The 25,078-nt window shown below is 40.6% G+C and overlaps 1 protein-coding gene across 8 annotated transcripts in view; it reads left to right on the top strand.

The window, feature by feature from the left end:
• The window catches only part of IKZF3 (IKAROS family zinc finger 3), a 39,034-nt gene that overhangs the window by 5,457 nt on the left and 8,499 nt on the right, over positions 1 to 25,078 (top strand). For 4 of the 8 annotated variants that reach the window (XM_032984179.2, XM_032984175.2, XM_042787252.1 and 1 more), the window contains exons 2-7: positions 1,234 to 1,287; positions 2,566 to 2,676; positions 15,683 to 15,943; positions 16,639 to 16,806; positions 18,490 to 18,606; positions 24,962 to 25,078. In XM_032984179.2, the coding sequence (XP_032840070.1) occupies positions 1,248 to 1,287; positions 2,566 to 2,676; positions 15,683 to 15,943; positions 16,639 to 16,806; positions 18,490 to 18,606; positions 24,962 to 25,078 (814 nt within the window). In that variant the 5' untranslated portion in view covers positions 1,234 to 1,247. Of the gene's footprint in view, positions 1 to 1,233; positions 1,288 to 2,565; positions 2,677 to 15,682; positions 15,944 to 16,638; positions 16,807 to 18,489; positions 18,607 to 23,004; positions 24,132 to 24,961 lie in introns of those variants that run through there. The other 4 variants (XM_032984176.2, XM_032984177.2, XM_032984180.2 and 1 more) reach the window with 4 other exon arrangements.

The raw sequence follows: 25,078 nt of genomic DNA, 5'->3' as shown, positions 1-25,078 counted from the left end.
AGTTAAGAATAATGGGAACTACATGCATAATGTAACTATGAGACCCATTATTGAGAAGTGGGAGCTGAATGCTTTGGTTTAGGAAACAATAGAACCAAACATTTGAAAATCTCTTGCTGGATAGTTCTATTGTTGCTTTTTTTCCTTTCCGAGTTTGCCTTTATTTTGTTGGATGCATCTGCCCATCCTCTATTCATGCAGTTTTTTGGATAGCCTCATCTGCTACTAGCCTTCTTTGCTGTAGGGTTAACAGAGCTTTGTATTTTGACACTGCAGCGACCACAAAAATGTTCCATGTGCAGTGGTGGTAAAGGTAGATAATTATGGGGTAAATGTCACCCGTGGTTAACACCTCATGGCCACTGCATGTGTATTTCTGTTATGTAACTGCCAGGAATTAATTTCACGAGCCCTGGAGCTATTATTTTTTATGTTCAAAGATGATAAAAGATTTTCTGGTATGTAAAAAAAAGAGGAAAAAAAGCTAGAGGAAAGAAAGGAGGAAGGAAGCAGGTAGCTGTGACATGTAAGAGAACCAGCCCTCCCATCAATGAAATCTCAAGGCAGCAAGGTGTTGAGTAAAGCCGTGGCTGGACAGGTCGGAGCTGCGTCTCCAGTCGAACTCGCCAGGCTGAGCTTGGGCACTGGAGTGGGAGACGAAAATACCTGCAGCTTATGTTGTCACAGAGTGGTCTGCTGAGTGCTCAGCACTTCTGGAAAGCAGGCCACATATGTAGTCCCCTGAAATTTTTTAAAAATTCCTAACGTTTGATCCATATTTGAATTTCTAAATGGGAATTAGACTTGCATTTCCACAAAAAACAAGTAGATCTTGTGAAGATAATAGGGTTTTCCCTTTGAATAGGAAAAGGCATGTAAAAATACCTTGTACTCTGTGCTTCATAGGAATTCACCTCATATAGAGTTACTGCCACTGTGCTGTGCTCACAGGGTGCAAAATGAGATGTTAAATGGAAAGTGTAAGTTATTGTGTTCTATAATTTTTTGAGTTGGAAAAGAATACTTAATCCCTTTTCCGGGCACATGCCAGTGCTCAAGATATAAAGAAGTTGTACAATGAAACATAACGATTATTTGGTGTATATTTCTTTGAAAATTTTTCTTTTTCAATTTCACTTTCAGTCAAGAAAGCGGGAATTTATAAGGTTATAACAACTGTGTCATGAATGGTTCTAATTATTAAGCAACTCAAACCGCTTTTCTGTCTTGCAGATTCGCAGGCAGGGATGGACCTCAGTAACTCCCAGGAACAGCCCATGGCTACAGGTACTGTGCTGGTCAAGTTATGTTCTTTCATCCTCTCTTGAAAATTTTAAATTTAAGTGGGAAAAAATATATGAATTGCAGCTTGTTTAGATTCCCAGGACACTAAATAGCACAGTCACAAAGATGGGCGTTAAAGGCAAAAAGTAAATTCTAGAATTGAAATAAAACTGTGGAAGTTCAATATCATTTTGGAAAATTATACTAAAGGGAAAAAAAAGACTGCATAGTAGGAAAGGAAGTGTTTTCAGAAGAAAGCTGGAAGTTTTGATTAGGGAGGCAAGAATAATGTGGTTCTTTTGGTTGACTGCATTTCTGAAAATATGAAAACAAACCTCTTGTGTGCATTGGACAAGTGTTTTACTTTCTTGTTAATCAAAAAATAAAACTTTTTTTTCAGATCCAATATAATATTTAGCTTGAGAAGGATTCGGTTTTTTACTACACAGCTGTTAATAAGTTAAACAATTTTAACAGTAATTTCACAATGTTGCTGTGAAACTTTAAAAATTTACAGGATTATTGAAAACAGTTTTTTAAACAAAATACTGATCTGAAATTTGCAGAAATATGCATAATATTGAATTAGTCTCTATTATGAGTTTTATGAAAAGAGGCTTTATTTGAAAAACTTCACCCAAATAAATTTCACAGTAGTTCAAAATTTGGCTTTATTTCAGAGAAGAGGGGCTTGAATTTCTGGGGCATACTGCGGCCATGGCAATCAGCAGACAACTTTCTGATGATGTTTAAAGACATATGTGAAATAACCACAGGAGTGCAACTCTGTTCAAAGAGGCTTCTGATTAAACGTGCTCGAGCAGTTTCCTGGCCTGGGGCCAGAATGATTAATATTTTGCCCAAATGAACAACGTAGAGCTGTGATTCCTCTTCCATGCTCTGAGGAGCCTGCTTGCTTACCTGCTAGCAGCACTTGTCAGAATAGATGTGATCTATAGAGTTACATATACTGGATTTTATTCCTGTTTTGTTGTCATCTAGAACAACCTCCAGAATAGTTAAATCGGAGCAAAAGCTTAAGATTTAGTTAAAGGTGTGTTCTCTGCGTGAGAGTCTGATTTTGGGAAGCAAATCCATTCAGCCAAACTGCAACTCGTGCATCTACAGGCAGAACTTGTGGGTATTGTGAGCAATACTGGGAGTTTGCAGATACTCTGAAGTAATCACCTGGAAATATTCCTGGAGCGTAAAATTAATTTTTGTGTGTTTTTTTTGTTTTGTTTTGTTTGTTTGTTTTTGTTTTTTGTTTGTTTTTTTCAGGAGGACAGGAGGCTTTGACAGACTGTAATCTGAACAAATCCCAGGAAGTGGGAAGTTTGGATAATGCAGAAGATATGAAGGAGCATAATCAGTCTAGTGAAGAAGCAGGAGGTAAAGTGGAGATTGCATTCTGAAAAATAATAATTATATTGTTTTATTTATTCATCTGATTATGCTATGAGAGTGATTAGAAAGTTTCTTCTGGATCATGGCTCTGGTTTGCCTGCATGTCTGTAAAAGGAATAACGATTCCATTACAGTTTAGAGTGGTTTAAAATGCTCTGAAGGAGGAGCAACTGTTTTCCATCAGGAAACCTCACGTGCATTTTATAAAGGTCACTTTTACAGGATCTATGAAATATGGATAGCAAGATAAAAACCCATGTGCATATGGTGAGCTCTTTTAATGTCTGTTGCAGCATACAGATTCTTAAAAGCAGTTTGCATATGACAAATGTGTGTGTTAGGACTGTACTTTTTATTAATGTTGTTAAGGTACTTTGATATCTCAAAAATAACTTGGTAATTTTTTTTTTTTTTGAAAGAAAGGACAAGTTACCTCAAATTCATAGGACAACTCAGCTGTGTAGAATTTAAAACTGTAGCAGTAATCCTCTACTTTAAACTGTGGGTGAACAGAAGGTTGGTCAGTTTACCATGTTTATTGTTTAATTTGAACAGTAAACCCTTCCTATATGACTCTGAAAGAAGACACAGGTATGAATGAAATATTGAAACAATTAGTAATACTTTTTTATTCAAGAAGTCCTACATAAATGCGTATTTCTATGTTTCTTTAAAAACTACTAGGCTCTGTTTACTTAATAGATAAAAGCAGCAGCTCCTGGACTCAGAGGTCCTCCAGGCCCTCAGAGTTCAGGATTTGTATGTGTGTATGTGACACAGATGTAGAGGACGAGACTGAATTTCTGCCTTGATGTAGAAGCTCATAAATTGAAATCACAGCATTAATAGACATTCCTGCCAGTGAGCTGAGTGTGTTCATTTATGCCAGTTCTCAACCACAAACAGTGAAAAATGCTGCCTGGTAGAGGATGTGGTATACGTATACTGGGGAAAAGGCAGACATTGTTTTATCAGTTTCATGTTGCCTTTCAAGTACTGCATGTCCATGGCAGTAGAGGAGTGTCAAGACAAATTATGTCTGTGGCTTTGGTTAGTAGTTTTGAGGTAGTGTTTACGTATGACATGAATCAAGTAAATCACTAAAGAATTGTCTCTGGTTGGTTGCCCAAGTAGCCTTGGTTGTTCCCTGTAACATAAATGGGATTACTTTATTTTGGACTAAAATGAAATGTTCAGAGGTTAAACTTTTGCATTATTAAAGACTAAACTTCTATTCATTAACAAAGTGCAAACCAATATAAAACACTCAAGGGAGTGCTGCACTAGCAAAAGTGTCCATGAGAAGGATGAAATTATCTCACTTAGGTATCTACAGCACTGTTTTCTAGAACTGTGGTGGTGTCTGGCCTTTCTTGACAATCGATGGAGAGAGAGCACGCAGGTTTTCTGACCCAGTCTGGGTGTCTGACTTGGGATGAAATGCCTCGTGTCCCCAGAGCAGCTGCTGCTTAGCAGGACTCCGTTTCTAGTCAGTGAGTAGCTCAGCGCAGATGTCTGCGGTGTAGAATCTATCCTGGTCAGGTGAGTTCTTCTCTGCTTACCCGGAAAACATCAGTTTAATGTTTGTATCCGCCGAGCAAGGAAGGCTTGAGCCTTTTCTGCATAAAAGGCACCTGATCTCCCTTTCAGGTCCCGCAGCCCATGAAATATTCACAGCCACATTCCAGCTCTGTGTCCACCCCGTATGCCGTTCCCTCACGCCCTAGCTCACTGCTACCTCTGCTTTCCCAGTGTCCCTGCCCTTCGCTTCTCCTGGTCACTAAGCTGTGGACACGGGAAGCCAGGACAGGGTTTCTTTCACAGGCCCCTCGATATCGACCATCCAAGAGGAATTGCTCTAGCTGCTCCCCACCTTCCCGTTCCAGGAGCCCTGTCTCCACCGCTTGCATGCACAGCATCAAGCAAGTCTTTTTTCCATTCCTTGACCCCTGTCCTCTTCAGCTTCAGTGCCACTTCTCAGGCTCTTCTCCATACATTTCAGTGAGGTACAACTTAAACACCCCTGAGGGAATGCTTATATTGATACTGCTCTTCTATACCATTCATTTTTCATGTTGCCGCTGATCTCTTAAAGTCTCTTTACAATTTGTTCTGGAATGCAAATACTGAAAATTTACATCTCAAAGATAATGCTATAAATATTAATAAAACATCATTTCACTCTGATAGACTCCCTTACCATTAGAGTGTTCATTCATTATAGAATGAGTATTAACCCACTCAGTACCACAGTGCTCTATTCTTTGATTCTCACTATAGGAATAAAGACATGATTGCTAGGAGAAAGCTATTTTAAATGCACAAAAAAGAAAGCCACAGTATCTCAGCGTAAAATGGCACAAAATAAAACATATATTGTCTTTACTTCATTGCTTCACATACAGTTCTCTACAGTCATTCTGATACCGGAAGCACAATAAATCTTAAATATTTAAGCACGCTGTGCTAGTACTCTAGGCCATGCAAAGATCAGTAGGTGCATTTAAATTTCTTCCTAACACCAGTTCAGTTGGTGTTGGCTACTAAAATTCAGAAATAATCTTAGCTTTCATGTCATGCCTACTATATAAATTGCAGGTCAACAGTAGCAGCTACGTTAGTCACTGAGCAGGCTTTGCGGGTCAATGTCTGTCTTCTAGATAAGTGAAACCACATTCTGACAGTGCTGCCCTGGTGGGAGTATTATCATCTGAGGATCACTAACCTTGGTAAAAATGAATATATAGTATTCTCCAGAATCACAGAATAAAAGTGTTATCAGTGTGGGTGATGGCTCTTGGGAAATGGATTATGTCCTACCTACACCTGAGAAGACTGTGTTAAAGAAAAAAAAAAAAAAAACCAAACAAAAAAAGAGCTCTCTTTGGCACTTTTCTAGGTGCGATCACTGATACCCTAATTGCATATCAAATTTAAAAAGAAATAATGAAAAATGTTTGTGTGGTTCTCATAGATGTTAATCATGGTATTCGTGATCCGTGATCCACCCTTTTTGTGAGCGAGCAATTCCACTTCAGTATCTTGGCGATTCATCGCTGATGATAGCCTGCATCACAGAAAACTCTCCTTTTTTTTTAATCCTAAACCCCTGCATGATCCATGCCCACAGGGTTTGTTCCATCTGCTGAAGGCCACCGTAAGAACATGAGGCCACTGACTCATAGAGAGAGATCAAGCATTTGATAGCCTGCTTTCCACTGCCTTAATATGTCTGTAACATGTTTTTCTTCGGTACAATTATGTCTGGTTTTTCCGTGTTTCATCAGCCATTCATAGTAAGTAGTAATCTTCCAGTTTCTTGGACTATACATTTGTGAATTTTTCATTATTAACGGGCACCACTCTAAATACATCGTGGGGAGTTATTCTGAGACTTTGAGCAGAAGTTGGAGCCTGGTTACATTTAGAAGTTGTATAACTAATTCGGTGGAGCCTTTCATGCTAGGTCTGCAGAAAGTGGTACCGTGATCCTTTCAAAAGGCTACAGAAATTTCGGAAAGGCACTAAATAATGTGTAGGGCTGAAATGTCATCATAACTGGTGCTCATCTGCTATGAGAAAATCCACTTCTTCAGCGAACAATTCCGTATTTGTACTTCTCCGAGGACGTGCCAACACACTGGCTGACGTGTCGTTTATTCTGTCTGTGTCGTAACTGGCAAAGGTGAGCTGCCACTCAATGAAAACAGTTCAACCTGTCCTCGCATACGGGCCTTTTAAAAGGGCTTCAGCGATGATGATCGCTAAGTGTAGGGCAAACAGTTAGGCAGAAGGCTATAGTAATATGTTAATTAAAAGCTTGATGGAGAACAAGGAAAAAAAAGAAAGAAAAAACCTTTTTCTGTCTCAAGGGAATAGAAGCTGCATGCTGTGGTGCACATGGTGTATGCTTGCCTGCAACCATAAAAATACACAGTTCCCATGGTGCTTCCTGTATCTAGTCTGAGAAGAGACAAGCAATGAGACAGACAGGGGAGGAAGCACTTAATTTCCCTTGTTTCTTCATGTGCCCCCAACACTCTTACCTTTGGTGGCCAAAGTTGAAGCGTCCTTAATTTAAAAATTAAATTTAAAAAGCCACGTTCTTTCCTATGGGAGTCACAGTCAAGCACAAGTGTTTAATTATGTCTTAATTCCCTCATCTGTTGAGGCAGACAACTTTTTGGGTGTTATGAATGTTAGCTAGCTTTCATGGTTGTGAAATAAAAAGAAATAGAAGCCACATTTGTGGTTTATGGATGCTAATTGCTGCTGCATTTAGGTGTGTGAAAGGGGGCGGTTAAAAGGCTGGAGTGAGACAGGAGAGGATGACAAACCCTCGCTTAGGCGCGTACTGAGGTTCCAGTGGTGCTGCTAGCACACGCACTTATCTGCTTGAAAAGGAAGTGCCGTTTTTTATCAGAATATTACATCTCCCAAGCCCAGATCGAGCCCTGCCGCTCATGGGACTCAGGGGTTATCTCACAACATCAGCAGTGCTGTGCTGCAGAAGTTCACTTAACAGGGGATTTCTGTAAGTGTTCAAACCCGGCTAGGAGCCTGCACTGCTTAACTGTGCCAGGTCTCTCTGCTTTGGTGGCTCTGCATGAACTGAAAGTTGCATCTGAGTGTTATCAACAAAAGATCCTCTTGACTTTGTTTTAGCTCTGCAGTACTGTACTATCAGCAGCAGGAATGCTGCCAAGCACATTCAGTGACATCAACGCAGTCAGTTGTGTCACCACAGCCTGTAAATGATTCACATCAGCTTGGACTATCCTGCACTGTGGGTAGCCCAGAGCACCCAGGGCTGGTACAGAACCTCGGCTCTTCTGATTGCTTTGAAACAGTCGCAGAAGTGCAGCTATTTCTTATTCTAATTAACCCACTGTAGTTAGCAGAAAATAGAATTTGTTTTTGAGATACCCTGACTACCAGTGTAAGCTACCAGACAAAGTCTGGAGGGAGAACGGATGCACGGCGATATTCAGTAGATGAGGGACTCCTTTCCATAACTTTTTAAGCTGCATTTTTCTTCACTTGTTCTACAATGTGTATCTCGCATTCATACAAAATAATTCCTTGAAGTTAAAGGTGAGAGAAATACTTACTCCTTTGGCATCAAAAGAAAATCTGCTCCGGGGTAGATGAGCTGTGGTGTTTCCCCCCGCAGGAAATAAGTGAAGATGAAGAAAACGGTCCTAGGAACTCAAATCACATGTCATTGTAGAAAATAATCCATTTTTAGAAATATGGGTTGGTGGAAAGGAAATCAGTTAATTAAGATGACTCACGTTTTACCCCCAAACTAGGCAGTTCATTTGGCACAAAATGTGTGAGTTTAAGGGGCAGGTTCACTACTGCTTGTGCTGCTGGAAAGGTATCGGAAAGCAGAAACAAATCCGCAAGAGTCAAAACTTCGCTAAAATGCAGCAAATAGTTCCATGAGTCTTGGAACTGATGAGGCTCGATTTCCAGTGGGCTTGTGTCGTGTTGCTGGCTGACTTTTCACTGAATCGTGCAGAGTTTGCGTCGTGAGCTAGATGCCATGTTCCACTGCTGGTACCTCAGGCGAGCTTTGCTGGGCTCCCAGCACCGTCTCCCACCACCCTGCCTTCCAGCGCTCCAGTTCTTGTTCCCGACTTGCCTCCTGCTGCTCTGCAGGAGCGGTTAGGAACTTTGCTTCAGTCGGGGCACAATTCCATATATTCTCGTTAAAAAGTCTGTGGCTGCACCTCACCTGCCAAGCGTGCCAGACACACCGGCTGTTTCTCCTGGTGCAGGAGCACCACCTCCAGGAGCGGTTTGGGGAGATGCTCGTACCCCTGGGCCAGCTGGCAGGACAGAGCAATTCTGAGAAGCCTTCCCCCCCGCCAGGCAGGGCTGGGTCTGGTGTAGGGCTACGAACGCTACTGAGGGGACGCCGAGGGGACGCGTGCGCTTCTGGAGAAGGCCAGTAGAACACAAGTATTGAATTATGAAAACCTCAGTTTGGAGAGAAAGTATTTGCAATCTAAAATTCAAGTCTCGGAATCTAGATTGTTTACTACGAGAAAATTGTTGATAGTTGAGGCAAATCAATACACTTAGTTTTGTGAAGATTACGGTGTTCAAGGATTTTGAGCAACATCTTAACCAAGCTCCTGTCTTCCGTTCCTAGGTGTTAAATTCCATTGATACTTATCACAGATTTCCATGTTCTTCATATTATTATAATCTTTCTTCATATTATATTTTTCTAGTGGCAAACACAAGAGTATATTGCATTGTAAGAAAGATTTTGGGGAGATTAATTTAAAAAGGCTAAATGAAACTACACTTTCAACTTCTCACATTTGAAGTTAATTTGAAAAAGCAGTTGACCAGAGACGATCATGCCTGAGTGGTCGTATTAGTAATAGGTCCCTTGATATAACTAATGAAGGCGATTATCTGAATTTAACATGTGGCCTTTTTCAGTCTGACTGTTAGGTCCAGATGTTCTCTGATTAGCTGTCTAATTGAAGTCTGATTTAACGGTTGTGATTGTATCTGGCTTTCTGGACTTTAGGAATTGTAATTTTAGAAGTGTTTTCTGAGTGGTGTTATCTTAACTGTAACAGAAGGGAAGAACTCATACAGTTTTTTTCTTAAGAGGGAGACTTTAAAGATAGTAAGACTGGAAAGGGTAATGTTAACAGGTGTCATAAATGAAACAAAAGTCATCTGGGACAGGCTTTGGAAAATCTGGGCACTGTAGGCCTGGGGATGAGGGATGGCATTCCCCCTGATCCTCTGTGCTCCTGTGCAACACTGGGGTTATAGGCAGGCGAGGAAAAATGGCAAGCTATTGACACTTGTTTAATGAAAAAAATAAAAATAAAATCCTATGATAGATTTAGCATAGTACTAACCATAGTTTTCTAGTCCCCAGCCATATTGTTTCAGGTAATAACATACTGCTTCCCCAAATTCTGTTTGTAGTGTCAGTTAAATACATTATTTTTCTTTTCCTTCTCTAAACCATGGCCTAGTGCTGCCTGGTGTTGCTGTGCAGTTGTCCTGTTCAGCTCCAGCTTTGGTAGCACTCAGTTTTGGATAACATTTTTCCTTTATCATTATGTCTGTTAATATAACTAACATTTTGGAAACCTTTTGAATTAAAGTCCTAAAAAACCCAGTAGATAATTATTAGGCAGAAATTGGTAATGGATGGGAAATACCAGATATAAAATTACAGATTTACACAGGAATATACGTCTTTATAAGAAAAATCCTTGTATTTGAATAAGTTGCTTTAAGAACCAGTTACGTAATTCAAATTTCCTGGCTCACAGGAGCTTGGAGATGATGTGTGTTGTTTGATATTTTTGGGGGGGGAGGAAGGGGGTTGTTGTTGTAATTAATTGTACAACTAGATAAATTATACTGAGTTTTAATGATAGGAAGACGTCGATATTAATGAAGTAGAAAATACACATCCTAGTGCTTGGAAAATGATGCCTGGTTTGTGGTGTGTGGGTTTGTTTTGTTTTTGTTTTGTTTTTTTTTTTTCCAATTTTCAGTGCTGCATTTCAATTTGATTTGTTTCTATTTTTGTTTCAAGTCACAATAAAAACAAGGAAACTCATTACCATAGAGCATGCACTCCACAAAGGGGAATTATGAAAGTTTCTCTCCTATTTTTAGAAGTGAAATTTCCACCAGGTGCATACAGCACTGGTTCAGTTAGGAATTACCACTCAAATTTGCTTTGTACAGTGTCTGTGCTTGGTTTTGCACAACGACAAATACTGAACAACAGTGCTAAGAAAATACGGGAAAACACAAAGATAAAATAAAAACAAAGCCAGTACGTCCAGGTAATCATTTTTAGTAAGTTAAAGGGGTGAAGCCTGTGGATTTCCAGTGCATTGCAGAGCAGAAGTACTGAATGCAGCACTTGGGATTTTTAGTGCAGAAAGAATCTGCTTTGGCCTGTGGTGACACAAAAAGGGCACCTCAGCCGTGGGGACGCCCGAGGGGGACAAGTCCAGCGCCCAGGCGCTGCAGGAGGGAGCACGCGTTTTTTGGCACCACGGCTTCATCCCCCTTGTTGCCACTGCTGTGTAGCTGAAAGCTGATTCTGCTTCTAGGTGATTGCTTCTTCCTTTGTTGGCAAACGATGATCTCATAAAAAGCATCCCTGCTGCTGTAAAAAAGGGAGCTGCCACAGGAGTCAGTGGAAAAAACAAAGCCAGGTTGGGCCGGAAAGGCTTGAATTCCTTTCCCTTCCCTGGGATTGCTGTCTGCAGTGGTGTGGAAGACAGACATGGAGAAAAGTTGCCTTATCTCTGTGTTGTCTCTATTTAAAAAAATTATAATCTCATGTTGCTATAGTGTCACTTCACATTTTATAATTCCCCATTACTTACAGTCTCCAAACTTTCAATATATACAAGTAAGTTATGTGTAATTGTTTTCATCTTGCTATTTAAGGAAAAAAAAGTACAGCATTGTTGGGGTTCTTTTCTCTCCTTCCCAGTTTGTAATTTTAATGGGATGTACGGCAAACTTCTCTTTATTCAGTAAGGAATCTGGGTGTTTTTTAATTCATGACATATCTTCCCCCACAGTGCGTTAATTCCATTGTAGAGGTGTTTTTCATAAACATGCAGGATTCTGACTTTAATTTGGAAACTCCGCTGACTTTTTCGGTTTCACCACGTATGTCTGTTCTGTTTCAAGCTCGTTTAGGTAAAGGAATATCGCAGTCTGGGAGGGGAGCGACTCTAGTATGTGTCTGCTAGGTTTTGGTTTTATACCGCTATTTCTGGGGACAATTTGTGGAGATAACGGTGATGAATCATCAGTTAATACCTGTCAAATCCAGGTAGTCACAAGAATCCTTCAATATGCACACGGATAGACTCCCTTCTTGTTCTTCAGCATCTGAATCCTATTAACAGCTGTCAAAACCTGGTAAACTATTTATATGCTTTCACAATTTGTTTAATTGGATAGTTAGGAAATGGCATACAAGAAAAGCTTTTCTTTTTTCTTTTTTTTTCTTTAGTCTGGCTGAACATCTGTAGCATTAGGGGCTCATTATCTCTGAATTGGCATAGCAAATCAGCAGCATCATTAAAATGCCACATTAAGATGATTAAGTTTCTTTGTTATCCAGTTGACTTTTTGCATGTGCTGAGGATTTCATGATTATGACCCCACTCCTTGTAAAACACTTGAGCAACATCACCCTTTTGTGCCGTTGTCTTTAATAGCTTCTGGTTTTTATTCTTTGTGCTTTTCATAACACTACTGGTAAACTTTGCTTAACAACAGTACAAAACTTACGTTCTTTTCTCCATATTTGATGCCCAGGTCTTGGATTAAATATAGTAATTGGGGGGGGGTTCCTTCTGCGACTTCCTCCTAGAGAGAATAGCTAATACTCTGGCTTGGCCTAATTGTTTGCTGCTTTTGACTTCTTTTTTTTATTCATGCATCTTACAGAACATACACAAGCACTGTTCATGTGGTGACTCAGTCTGAAGTTGCCACCACAGCTTTATTTTGGATTTTTTCCAGAACCCATTGTTTTTACAGTGTTTCAGGTGAAACAAAAATATTACTCTGGAGTATGTCTTTCATCTTGTAATCATCTCCCCAGGAAATGAAACCATGTGCATCAGCCTTAACGCATCACACTGGTACTTTGTTGTGTAAAATCTACAACATTTTGTTCTGCAGTGTATATTACCTTCATGAACTGCCTCAAGAAAAATAGTTACCTGGGTAGGACACCATGAATGTTTTTTTCCTCTTACAGCCTCTTTACTTTCCTAAGCATAAAAGAGATTATAGCAATTCTTTTTTTCAACTGGGGGAACTTTGTTAGTGTTGTTTGGGATAATTGTGTTTTTCCTCAGTTAAATTTCCCTTTTCTACTTGAAGTTACAGCCGTCTTCCTCTTAGTTAAGGCGGGCCAGCCTGGAAACTCCCCAATCTCATTAAAATATGATTTTTTAAGTGACGGATAGAAGCCTTTCCACGCAGCTGCCAATCTCCTGATCTCACAGCATGCCCCGAGCATGCCACTGCACAGAGCAACAGTCAAGGCTGAAAAAGGAATCTGGTTGCTTCAAACCTCTGCAACCGCTTGGTTAATTTTGGGCTGACCTGTACCAAGTCATCTTTTCCTCAGCCTGCTTTGTACCAAAGCTTTCTTCTGTATTGCTGTCAGCAAGGCGGAATAGACTCTAAACGATAATAGATGTGTTAGGACAGAAAAATTCCAACCCTTCTAACATTTCTTTGGTTAAACCCCCCCTCTTCTCTAGTGGCTTGTGCTGTCTGCTGTTCTCAGTCATCAGAAGGTGAGTTTTGCCCTTGGGGTTCTTCAGATGCCTACAGGCCGACTGAAAAGCACTCGAGCTTTGGTGGGATGGCACTGGCAGCTGGAGTGGCGGTGATGTTTGCTGAGGGGAGGCAGTGGTGGAAAAGCTTTGATCAGGACTCAGGTGCATCCTTCTCTGTTGCTATAAGAAAACACAAGCCTTGCAGACAGTCAGCATGCAACGTGGAAAATGCAGAGGTAATTATTTTCCGCAGTGGAACCATAGGATGGCTTGCCCAGTTTGTGCCAGTCAGCAAGTGCTTGCCATGGGGAACTCAAACCCGCGTTTCTGCCATGCTACATGGGCACCGGCATAACTCTGTAAAAGAGTGAAAAGCTGTGAGCCATGAACTTGTGGTGAGAAACAGTAGAAAACGGTAGAGAAGTCTTCTCAGTTGAAGGTTACAACTAGTCCTCCACCACGAAGCAATTGCGCTTGATGCAGACAAAAGGTGAGACGTTAAGTAGAAAGTGGGAATTGAAATTGTTTCTGAAAGTACCAACAAGGTGCAGCTGCAGTGTGGACTTCCTTTTACCGTGCTGTGCAGGATGTAGCAAATTATTTTGGAGCTGGCTCCTTTTGAGAGGGAAAAAAAAAACAACCAACCAACCAAAAAACATTTTTTTTGCAAAAGAGGTCCTGTTGAAAGCTGCTTTCATCAACTGGCAATAATTTTTCCTTAGAGTGGTGGAAATGGATGCATGAACTCATTTTGAAGGAGTCTGGATAGCAGATGACTCTCACACCCTCAGACATGAAGTTGGCAGCAGGAGGTACCTGCAGAGGAAACCCTGTTTCCGTGGAAGTGGGAATCCCCAGGATGTGGAGCAGAGGTAGTACTGAGGAAGGTGCAGAGAAAAATGGCCCATTTGTAGTGAATCTAGACCTCCCTGTGATGCCCTGAGCTCTTCTGGGTCGAGGGCAGTCAGTCCCAATACCAAACTCTAATAAAAAATGGCCAGGATAGGGGGATAAAAACCACACAATATGGGGAAAAACCCATCCTTGGGTGGATATCATCATCTAGGGAGGGCACCAAGAGGAATCTCGGAGGCTTCCACGGGACTGTGGATTCTTGCGTAGGATGGAGAAACTATCACCCACCTGTTTCTTCCACCTCACTTCATCCCAAAGTAAGATAGGTTGGCTGGGCTTAGTGCAAACATTTAGGATAGAGGAGTGATTTTATCACTAAAATATAGGTGAAAATTTTGATTTCATGAAAGTCTTGGTTGCCAGGTCTTTATTTTTTCAGTGCTGCTTTTATGTTGCCACCTCATTTTCGCTGTCACTCATTGTTTGTTCTCGGCATTTGATGTGGTTTATTACTCAGAACCAGAGCTAATACATATTCAGCAGTCCATGTTCTGTACTTTGGAGAAAGGACAAGTGATTAAGTGCCATATTTAACTGTCTAACCCTCAGTTTGAGAGAGGAGCAGGTGGCCATGAGAACAATACTTTCAAACAGGAAACTATGTATTTTATCTCTTAGTGCTTTTCTTCACTTGGTAGCTTGAGGCATAACTCAGGTTTCAGCCATAGGCTAGTTCTTGTCTAGATGGAAAAGTCAGCTTTAAGCAGAAAAAAGCTGTCCTGTCAATGAGTAAGGATTTTAATGTAAGTGCTGGTAATGCTGGAGTTAATAGTGGAAAGGAAATTCAGCAACATAAGTTGGGAATCATCAACTGTTTATATAGTGTGACCAATTTACTTATATTTTTACATGGGACCATTATTGTTAGTAAATCATTAGCTACTTGTTACGTTCTCCTCTTGTCATGAAATTGCATTAATTTAAGGCAGTGTTTTGGGGTTTTCTGGACATGGCTTCAGGAACCTATTCAAAGGCCACAGGTGCTGATCTTCTTGAGTCTTTGGGTTCTTTGCCACATACTCGCAATATGACTTTGGACAAATCTTTTAATGTTTCTGGGATAAATTTATTTGACAAGAAATCTTTACCCTACCTCTGCTAGTTTTACTCACATAGGAACTTTGTGATACAGGTGTCAAGATTATCAGATGCTCTTTGCATATTTGAGATCTTCGGATAAAAACTGCAATTTGCAATTGAAAATTAGGGTTATTGATTAGGTTCAGCTGATGAGAATCTGTATCATGGGAGCACTGGAAGTCTTACGCTGGATCAGACATATTTCTTAGGCATGTTTCAAGCACCAGAGGTTCCATGGGAAGATATAAGTATCCTTTTTAATCTGTGTCTCTCTATTTCCGTTTCACAGGAATAGCCTTGACACTAATTTTGATAGGCTAATTGTGAGTTTTGGGAATAAATATTTTCTTTTGAATCCTGAATAGTGCCATGTAATTGCAGGAGAAGTTTGTGCTCCATTATACTTTTATAATCTGTAGAAGGAAATTATTCATCAAGGGTAGTTAGCAGGCAGGTCAGTATTTTTAAAGGTTATCTCGCTGTGAGTATCATTAAGGGTACACAACCCATGAAGATTCCTGTCTCAGCTGCATTTCTTCATCTTTGGGTGTTTAAGTAAAATTTAAGGAAGATTGATAACGTAATTTTATGTAATTTTAGGTGAGTTTTTTTCCTAAGATACTTCACTGTGCCTAAGATGAGCATTTTTTCACTTTTGTGCTTTGTTTTACCTGCAGATGATGTGGTTAAAGTGAAAGGTGAATACAGTGAAAGAGAGGAGAGTGCTTTAAATTCAGAGCCTATGGAAAACCCAGAAGAATCTGAAATGCCTTACACCTATCCCAGAGAATATAATGAATATGAAAGCATTAAACTGGAAAGACATTCTGGTTCATATGACAACGTCAGGCCAGCTAGTGGAAAAATGAACTGTGATATCTGTGGATTAGCCTGCATTAGCCTCAATGTCTTGATGGTTCATAAGCGTAGCCACACTGGTAAATATCACTATATTATTCTTGTAAGAGCTGAATACTGAAAGGATAATAAATTGTAATCTAGACTACTTATTTTTAAAAAGGATATAAAAATCAGGATTTCCTTCTTCTGTCCTTGACGCCACATGTGATCTCTAGCAAGTTACTCACTTTTCTGTGCCTCACTTTACCCACCTTTCTTCTTATCAGGACTGAATGTTAGTAAAAGCATGTTTGTGAGGCGTTTTAAGAATTTTGGATGAAAGGCACTATGTCATTTAAGTATTTCAGGCACAAAACACAAGTTAAATTGGTTTTGTGATGCCATTTCCAGTCCGTAAATGTATTTCTCTTTGTGCTGTACTTTGGCAACAAACCAATGAACATCTTAGGTTTTGACCTGCAGTAAAATTTCTTTTTTTTTTTTTTTTTTTTTTCAAAAAAATTGCTAGCTTGTTGGAATCAGCCTCCTCTGGAACACTTATTTCCATGGAAAAAACGTACAGTGTTTTCCATAATCGTACCTATGTTACAAGAAGCTCTGACACCAGAGCTGTGTGTAACTCCCACTGAAGCCAACGGAAGGGCTGTGTGTGTTTCTATAGAAAGAAATTGATCCAGTATCTCATTCTTCCCTCTTCCAAAAAGGAAAGGGTATGAGGATAGCACGATACCCACGTAACCATTAAATGTCCTTTTTTGTATGTCATTTTAAGGTGAACGGCCATTCCAGTGTAATCAGTGCGGAGCTTCCTTTACTCAGAAGGGTAACCTCCTCCGCCACATTAAACTACATACAGGGGAAAAACCTTTTAAATGTCATCTTTGCAGTTATGCCTGCCAAAGGAGGGATGCGCTAACAGGTCACTTAAGGACCCATTCTGGTAAGTGACTTCAAAGACACTTCATGTGTTTTAGATGTGTGTCACTAGGACACTAGGTGTGGAAAATAAAGAGTCAGCCAAAGTTTGCTCAGCCAGTCTAGTTTTGAAGAGGTGACCGCTCGCTCTGCCTGCTGTGCTGATGGAGCCATCTCAGGACTCAGCTCTGCTCTTAATGCAGAAGGAGGGTGCAGGGAAGCCCACGGTCACAGCGGCATGCTGCGAGAAACGGCCGGCCTCGATAGCTGCTTGCACGAAATAACTCCGTGGTGCTTTCGGATGAGCGGAGCTGGCTGTGCCAGCAAGCTCTGAATTTGAGGAGCAGCGCCAAGATGTGCTTTGCTGGGACTTCCCCTGAGCTGCTGGGACAGCTCTAGGAGCCTAATCCAGGGCAGCATGACTCTATTGCCAGTTAACACCTCGCTGTTGTGTAGTGCCTTTCATCTGAACGTCTTAACGTGCTCAACAAATGCCAGTGGTTTTTCTCAAGTCTGGTAGGGTGTTCCATCCATTTTACAGATGGGAGAAATGGAGGCACAGAGCTGGGGTGACTTGAATAACAAGCCAGGTGTAAATTGATTACGCTCAGTTCCCCCAGTTCTGCGAGAGCCAGGTTGTGCTTACTCTTTGATTTGTGTATATCCTGTGTTACACAGCGGCCTAGAAAGAAAACATTTATTCTAAATGATAGATGTTATCTCTGCACTGCACTTTACAGGAAAAAAAGTTCAACCTCACAAAGAATCAAAGTTAAAAATGAGATTATCTGACATGGATAAATGAGATTCTGATTTAATCAAGACCCAGCACAGTGGTGGTGACCGTCCCCCACCAGCACAATGCTAAAAACATCATGCTTCAAATACATTGTGTGGTTATTGTGACTGAAGTTTTTAAGAGCTGGCTTATTAAACAGTATAAAGAAAATCTCTTCAGGTGAATCACATAAGTGAACAATTGCATTAGAGTAGGGAGTATGGTCTTTTTGTACAGTATACAATGCAAGTCTAGTTATATTTGTGCTGTACAGGGATGGTAATTTGCCTGGGTGTGTTAGAGGATGTCTGCTCACAAAACAGTAATGAGTTAATTTAGAAAGTGCTTCCAGTCCTTGTGTGTGAGGCACTGGGGAAGGCTGTGTGGATGTCTTGAGTTTCAAACAGGTTTGCTTTAGCTTAAATGAATTAGGAACATAATTCACTTTACAGTAAATGCCTCTGGAAATTAAATGAACCTCACATATGGTTTTGGTTTGGTTTAAGTTCATCGATTTCATGAAATCCTTGAGAAATGCTGTATAGGCAGGACCTGGCTCAGGCAGTTAGGGCAGTTGCAGTCCCGGCTGAGCAGCAGTACAGTTGCTCTTCCCTAGGGAAGTGACGCCGAGTTCTCAGCTAGAGCCGGGCTCTGGGAACCTGAGCCCCTGGGAACAGTGTCTAATTGTGAGTCCTCTTCTTTTCTGGTGCTCAGCTTAGGGGGCAAAGAGGGACTCTGTGTGTCCGGCGGGTTTCACCCTCATGTAACCCTGATTTTGTGATGATTACAGCACTCATAAACTTAATAGAAAAGTAAAGCATTTTCCTCTGGCTGAATATATCCTGTTAGTAACTATATACGTGGATGTCAGGGAAACTGTGTTTTAGTAGTCTCTTGTGGTTATCTTACTCCGTGCTCTTATTTTTCTAGTGGAGAAGCCGTACAAATGTGAGTTTTGTGGAAGGAGCTACAAGCAGCGGAGCTCTTTAGAGGAGCACAAGGAGCGGTGCCGTACTTATTTGCAGAATGCTGGCATGTGCGAGCCTGGTGAGTTTATCACGTTGTGGTGGTTTTGGTTTTTTGGTACGTTACAGTGCTTAGAAAGGGGCATCTGGTAAGCTGTTAATTCACAGCCCGAGAACAGTTTTTACTACAATCGTTTTCAGTAACCTAAGGGGCTGTAACATCTTATAAAAGGGTCTGGTTTAATGCATCCCTCAGGCAACTAGTTAAAGAATGCTTTTATTTTAATCACTTTTTTATTTCACAGTTACTTTGAATAAAACAGCTAAAATACCTTGAACACAGCAGTTCTGTAGGTGACACTCACAGTAAGTTAAATTATTCCTACATCAGTGCTATTATGTGGCTCATTTTATTGGATGAGTTGATGCCCGTGGTTGTTGACAACAGTTGTTCACATGTCTCAGTCCATTTGATGCTTCCTTTAGAATAAGAACTGTAGTTCAGAACTGGTTAGAATTTGCAGAAGTTTGAGAGGCATGGATCTAGGGCATGGCAATGGGATGGTAATGCAAAGATCACCAGTAGATCAGCTTAGGAGGCAGTGAGAGGTAAGGGACCTCTTCAAGTGTAGAGCTGCCTCTGAAAAAGGCTAAAGATAAAATGTATTAAAACACAGTTTCTTCCTATTTTCCTTTTCACAGCCTCAGTGCTGCAGTTCTGAAAATACTTTGGTGAAAAATAACTGCCATAATCTTTAAGCCTGCTTCACCTGAACATTTCAAATCCTAAAATGAACTTGTGTGATTTAAGTCCCACAATATGCCAGTAAGTCAGAAAAGAATTACTTTTCCCATTCCGAGTCAGGGAGTGGTTGTGACCTCCCAAAAGATTATTTGACTAATCTGCAGCAGAGCTGAGGCTACAATTTCAGAATTCAAGTTCCCATTCTTTTCCTGTGCAGCCTTAAAAAACGAACAAACGGTAACTTTTTAAGGACTCAAACTTCCCAGCTTTGATTGTGAATTTCAAAGTGAATTTTCTTTGCAAAGAAAAGGCTAAGCTGAGTTTTCAGAGAAGAAAACTTAAAATGTAAAATTATGCTTAGAGAGACAATGATGTTAACCAAGACCCTTTAATAATAATAATTATTATTATTATTATTAAATAATAATTAAATAATAATAACAACAATAATAATAATAATAAGTATTTAGTGATATTATTATCAAGCAACGATTCTGCAGGCATCATTACAAGCCAGGCCTGAAAACCAGAGTGAAGACTCACTGATATATGACAATAACTATGTGGGTACAGGAGTCCTTACCCTGTGCAGAGTGAGGAGGTTGGTGTATCAGGCTTTATTACACACACACACAAAACTGCCATAAAGAAACAATGCTTTGACAAAGTTAGAGTTTTATAGTTTTTTGTGGGCTGTCTTCTTTTCAGCAAAAGGCCTACTTTTTTAGAGCATTAGTAAAAGTAAAGGGTTATCAGAACATCAGCAAGTTTTGGTTTTCATGAGAACCCATACATATTGTAACTGTGGTTTTATGTTACAGTACGTACTCCCATGATGGCAATCACTCCAAGATGTCCACTACGTGAAAATGGAAAACTTGATACCTGCTATAGATTTCTGCTTTTAAATGATTCTCATGGTTTATATTCATTTCAGTACAGCCACATTTCACCGATCCAGAATCTGCTATGTAGTACTTAATGCAGTAGTACAGTGTGCCTTAAATTGGTCACAGAGGAAATGTACAGTTCCAGCACGACGTGACGTGGCTGGACCCTTTGCCTTTGAGACCTTCACACTTCAGAACATAATGCAGTGTTTTTAATGGAGTAGTAAGTTCTGTGAAAAACTGGAACTTCAGTTTTGCTGGGGCATTTCCGTTCAGTTCTCTGCTATCAGCACTATGTTTGATGACAGAATCAGAGAGAGGGAAGGCTGGAAAGGACCTCAGGAGGTTATTTAATGCATTTGATTAGGTTTTTTTCCCAAAGTGTAGCATTTTGCACTTGTGTTTAGTGAGCATTATTTTTTGGTTTCTGACCATATTCCTACATATCCACATCACTCTGAATTTTGGTGCTTTTCTGAAGTCCTTGCAACCTTCTCATATGGAGCCATCTTTAAGCGCATGTATGCTCTACATGCCATCATCCAATAATTCATTAAAATATTGAAAAGCATCAGGACCGTAGTAACCTTTCCAATTGCTTTTAAGCAGGAGGTTTGCATGTTCCAAATGTAGCAGTGCGGAAATATTTCTGTAAGAAAGGTTTTATGTAACAATATTGTTAGTGTTGCTCAGTCCCTGATAACAATCTCCGGTCACATTGTTCTCATTGCACAGTAACCCACCGCTCTGTTCCACTCTCCATTATTTAGTGACCACATAGAGATGCTACAGGAAGCAATGCCTCTAATTTGGGCTGTGCTTTGTACTTTAGGGTTTTGTTAAGGATGCCCGCACGTTCTAGAAATGATACTCACATTTATGGTGTGACAGAAACCACACTATGGAAACAGTTCAGCACAGGCTAAATGATCGTGGGTTCACACTCTGGGCTGGAAGAAGAGGATCTGCTCTCTGCATCTGCAGAATGTCGTGATGGCTAGGTGACAGCACAGTTTGAGAGAGGTGGCTCGTCACCCAGTGATTACAAGAAGGCATAAGCAGTCATTCATAATGGATAAATCACATTTGCACAAAAATTTTCTTCAGGAAGTGTTTTATAAACGTAAGATCAGGACTGAAATGTGCACACCCCTGCGGTGGGCAGCAGCGCTCGGAAGCACCCCAGGGGCATCTCGGGTGGTGACCAGGGAAGGCCACTGTCACCCGCTGGTGTTACCTAGGTGGGAGAGGAGGACCCGAGCTTAAAAGTGCTCAGGACACTGGAGCTAAACCCCATCCCATCCTGCTGCTGTGCAAAATACGACGGGTGGGAGCCTGCCTGTCCGTGTAACTCCAGAGGCACGTGCGAGAGCACTGATCAGAGCAGAGCAGGAGGGAAGAGGGTGATTTATTTGGTCTGCACTTTCTTTCAGCATCCTTAGAGTTTTTGTTGTTTTCGGGTCATGCAGTTGAACCATCAGAAGTATTTAGCCTGCAGGACATTTCAAGATCACAGCCTGAAGTAGGTTAAGTGCTTTGAAAGCCTAGATTTCCTTTGTAACTATTAATTTTTTTTTCAGTGTAACTTTGAGCAAAGCACTTGACCATTTCTGTCAGTCCAGCCTGAAATTTATTTTTAGATACATGTTATAGTTAGATAATTAGTTCTTTAAACTGATGTTACCATGTGCTGTGGAATCATCTAGCGGATAAGGTAATTGAACAGGGAGACAGGGCATGATTTTCTCTCTGTTTGAGAAGTCTTTAGAGAATTTTGAGGGATTAAAAAAATGTTTCCTAAATACTACACATTATTCTTGAATTGTTTAATAAGTGATCCAAAAGAAAGAGGTGGGTGAGATAATGTTAAGTTGGCTTTTGGGTAGAGAGCGCGGTGTTGTGGGGGAGAACCAGTGTAACCACCTGTGTCTCAGTGGGAGCAGATACTGTTTCCCCAGGGCTGTATTATGAAGCCATTGTCAAAGACTTTTTGTGACTCATAAATAAGAGATTTTTTTTTTTCTTTAGGAAAAAAATAGCTGTTAGTAAGGAGTAGAAAATCTTAATGAAAGACCCTCAGCGCATTACAATAAAATGGCAGACAGACAGCAGGCTGGAAGATTGGTACTTACAGCTGTCCCAGAATATATTATGTAGGTCAGTAGTTACTGTCTCTTCAGCAATCTCATCTGAGTAAAGACTATTGTTACCTCTGCAGGAAGCTGCTTGTCTGCCCTCTTGACACTAATTTAATAAAGTTCCCTTGGTGGCACATAAATAACATCGACAAGACAAGTAGTCACTGATGGGCTGTAGCTTCCAGGGTGTTTCTAGGGCTGGCTGAGAGAACTTACAGAAACTTCACTCTTTGAGTTCTGTCAGAATATAGAGAAAAACATTCTGAAAATGAGAAACTAAAGCTTTACTAGAACATGAGTACAGCTCATGAAGTTAAAGGCTGAGAAAAAGAGTAACTAGAAGAACAAAATTTAAAAATGAAAAAATTATAGAGACCAGGGAGCTGCTCTTATGACATGGATTCATTGTATTTTCTTTGGTTTGTTTGTTTGTTTTTTTTTTCTTTACAACATAAATTTTTGAATATACAGCACTGCTTGTATTATTATCTTGGTCAGAGTAGTTGAGGATTGTTGGGGTTTTTAAAGTTTAAATTACTATTATTAATGACTTGTGCAGTGATCCTGTCAAGATTACAAGCTTGCTGTGTTGGGAATAGTTCAAACCTTGAGCTGCAGTTATCTGAAGATAATGTGAAGAGCTCAGAAAGAATATTCCAGGTTTTGGAGCATGAGAGTCAAACAGAAGTTTTAAAATTGAAAATCCCATAACATTATTCTCAAGAATTAACTAGAGGTTCTGGCCAAAATCCAAACTGATGATTATGTTCTGCCTACCTAACTTTCCAGTAAATGCAGGTGCATTTTAGCAGTTGATGAATATATTTGGGTAAGTCTCTAAACATACTAGAGTAATTTGGAATAAAAATCAGACTAGAAAAGCAGTATGTTCCTACCTTTAAGGCAGCGTGTATTCATGCCCTCTGTGGGGGTTACAGCCTGATGAAACAGGACTAAGGTAGTGCTGGGGTGAGCCCTGTTATCCCAGCCATCCTGAGTCATATTTGTAGGTAGTACTTGCGGCACTGGGTACTTATGAAGCACTTTACATTTTCAAAATGCTGAACAAACATTAACAAATTGTTCTGGCTGAGGTTTGGTGAGTCATGGTTTGTGCTGACTGAAACTCATATGATATCAATAACAGCAATAATAAACAAGTAAGGAGAGACTGACTTTAAAATGTATAGGGAAATGCTGCACGCTAAGCTACAGAAAGAGGAAACTGCATTTTCACCACTTGCTGTACTTGACAAATTGCAATTTAAGTCCAATACTTAAGAAAACTGCATTCAGCAGGACTGAAGTGATGCCAAAGTGCTTGTAACACTTTCCCCTGGCATTACTTCTCTCTTATGTAGATTATTCTTCACATATTTAGGAATGCTAGTGCAACAGTACAATAACACAGCCGCCAGGATTCTTTCACGGTGAGATCTGACCTTTTGTATTGCCCTGGGAAAGCAAATTGCCCTTCCTTGTCTTCATTTTCCTCTACGTAAATACCAGCTCTTCAAGGCACGGGCGGTCTCTTAAAATGCATCTGGTTTTCACCACAGTGGTCCCCAACGCCCAAACTCTTGGTGCCACGTTTTAATACCAAAGTCCCAGGACCGGTACTCGTTCCTCAGGCGGGAGCGAGCTTTCTGGGGGGGGGAAGCCGCAGCAGTTACGTTCGGTATTAGTCTGGCAGTCGTGATATGAGGTGGCAGCCCTTCAGCTTGGCTCCCCCAGCTCAAAAGGCCGTGCAGCCTCCCTGAGGTGAGAGCAAGCAGCCGTTTCCGTGAAACGATGGGCTCCGGTGAGCGCGGCTGAAGGGGAGCTCTGGAAAATGGTAAGGTGCGCAAAAGAGTCAGTGGCCCAGTCTCGGGGGGGGGGGGATTGCAGGGCACGTGTACTTTTCCTGAAATTAGAAATCCTGGAGGTTGTAATGAGCTTTAAAACACATAATGCTAATGCTTACAAGTGTGCCAGGGTGAAAACATTCTTCATTAGTTTTAGCTGTAGTGTTTAGGAAAACAAATGAAGTGAGAATGGCACCTGAAAACAATGAATTAGAAGTGAATATTGACAGGTTCTATTATTTTGATGTTAATGGAACACTGCTATATTTCATACAAGTTTCTTAGCGATTAGTTAAGACGACATCTACGTATGACTGATACCTAAAACGCGTAGCAGGAGAACTGAATGTCTTCTATTGAAGTTTTGAAGCACTGTGTCAGCCTGCAGGTGTCACACAGTCTCACTCAGGATAAAACAGGAAGGCTAGCAGAGGTTCTATCTCCAGCTACATTTTGTAACCAACCCTTCCAGCCGGTTTATTTTACATTACCTCCTGCTAATGAGGATATTGGTTTTGTGTGGTTTACGCTCTCCTTGCATGAGCTCAGGACTGCAAGATCAGTGTCTGTTTCTGTACTTGGTTCCACTGACCGCAACTGGTGCCCAAGACGCAAAGAGCAAAAACGACAGAAAAAGCAAAACAAGTTTACATCAGATCTCCAAACTGTTTCCTCCCAGTTAGTGTGGCAAACTCCGGAGATTAAACCATTCATCTCTTCCTTTTTTTTTTTTTTTTTCTTTTTTTTCCCTTTTCACCCACGTGTTGTTTTTTTGTTTGTTGTTGTTTTGTTTTTTTTCTTTTCACATTTTCCAAACTAGCAAGCGTGGAGGCAAGGCACATCAAGGCAGAGATGGGGAGTGAAAGAGCCCTTGTGCTGGACAGGCTAGCAAGCAACGTGGCAAAGAGAAAAAGCTCAATGCCTCAGAAATTTATTG

Source organism: Tyto alba, unplaced genomic scaffold, assembly GCF_018691265.1.
Source record: "Tyto alba isolate M040663 unplaced genomic scaffold, T.alba_DEE_v4.0 Super-Scaffold_12, whole genome shotgun sequence".
In the NCBI taxonomy this organism is placed as follows: domain Eukaryota; kingdom Metazoa; phylum Chordata; class Aves; order Strigiformes; family Tytonidae; genus Tyto; species Tyto alba.
This window is presented reverse-complemented; position numbering and strand designations above follow the sequence as displayed.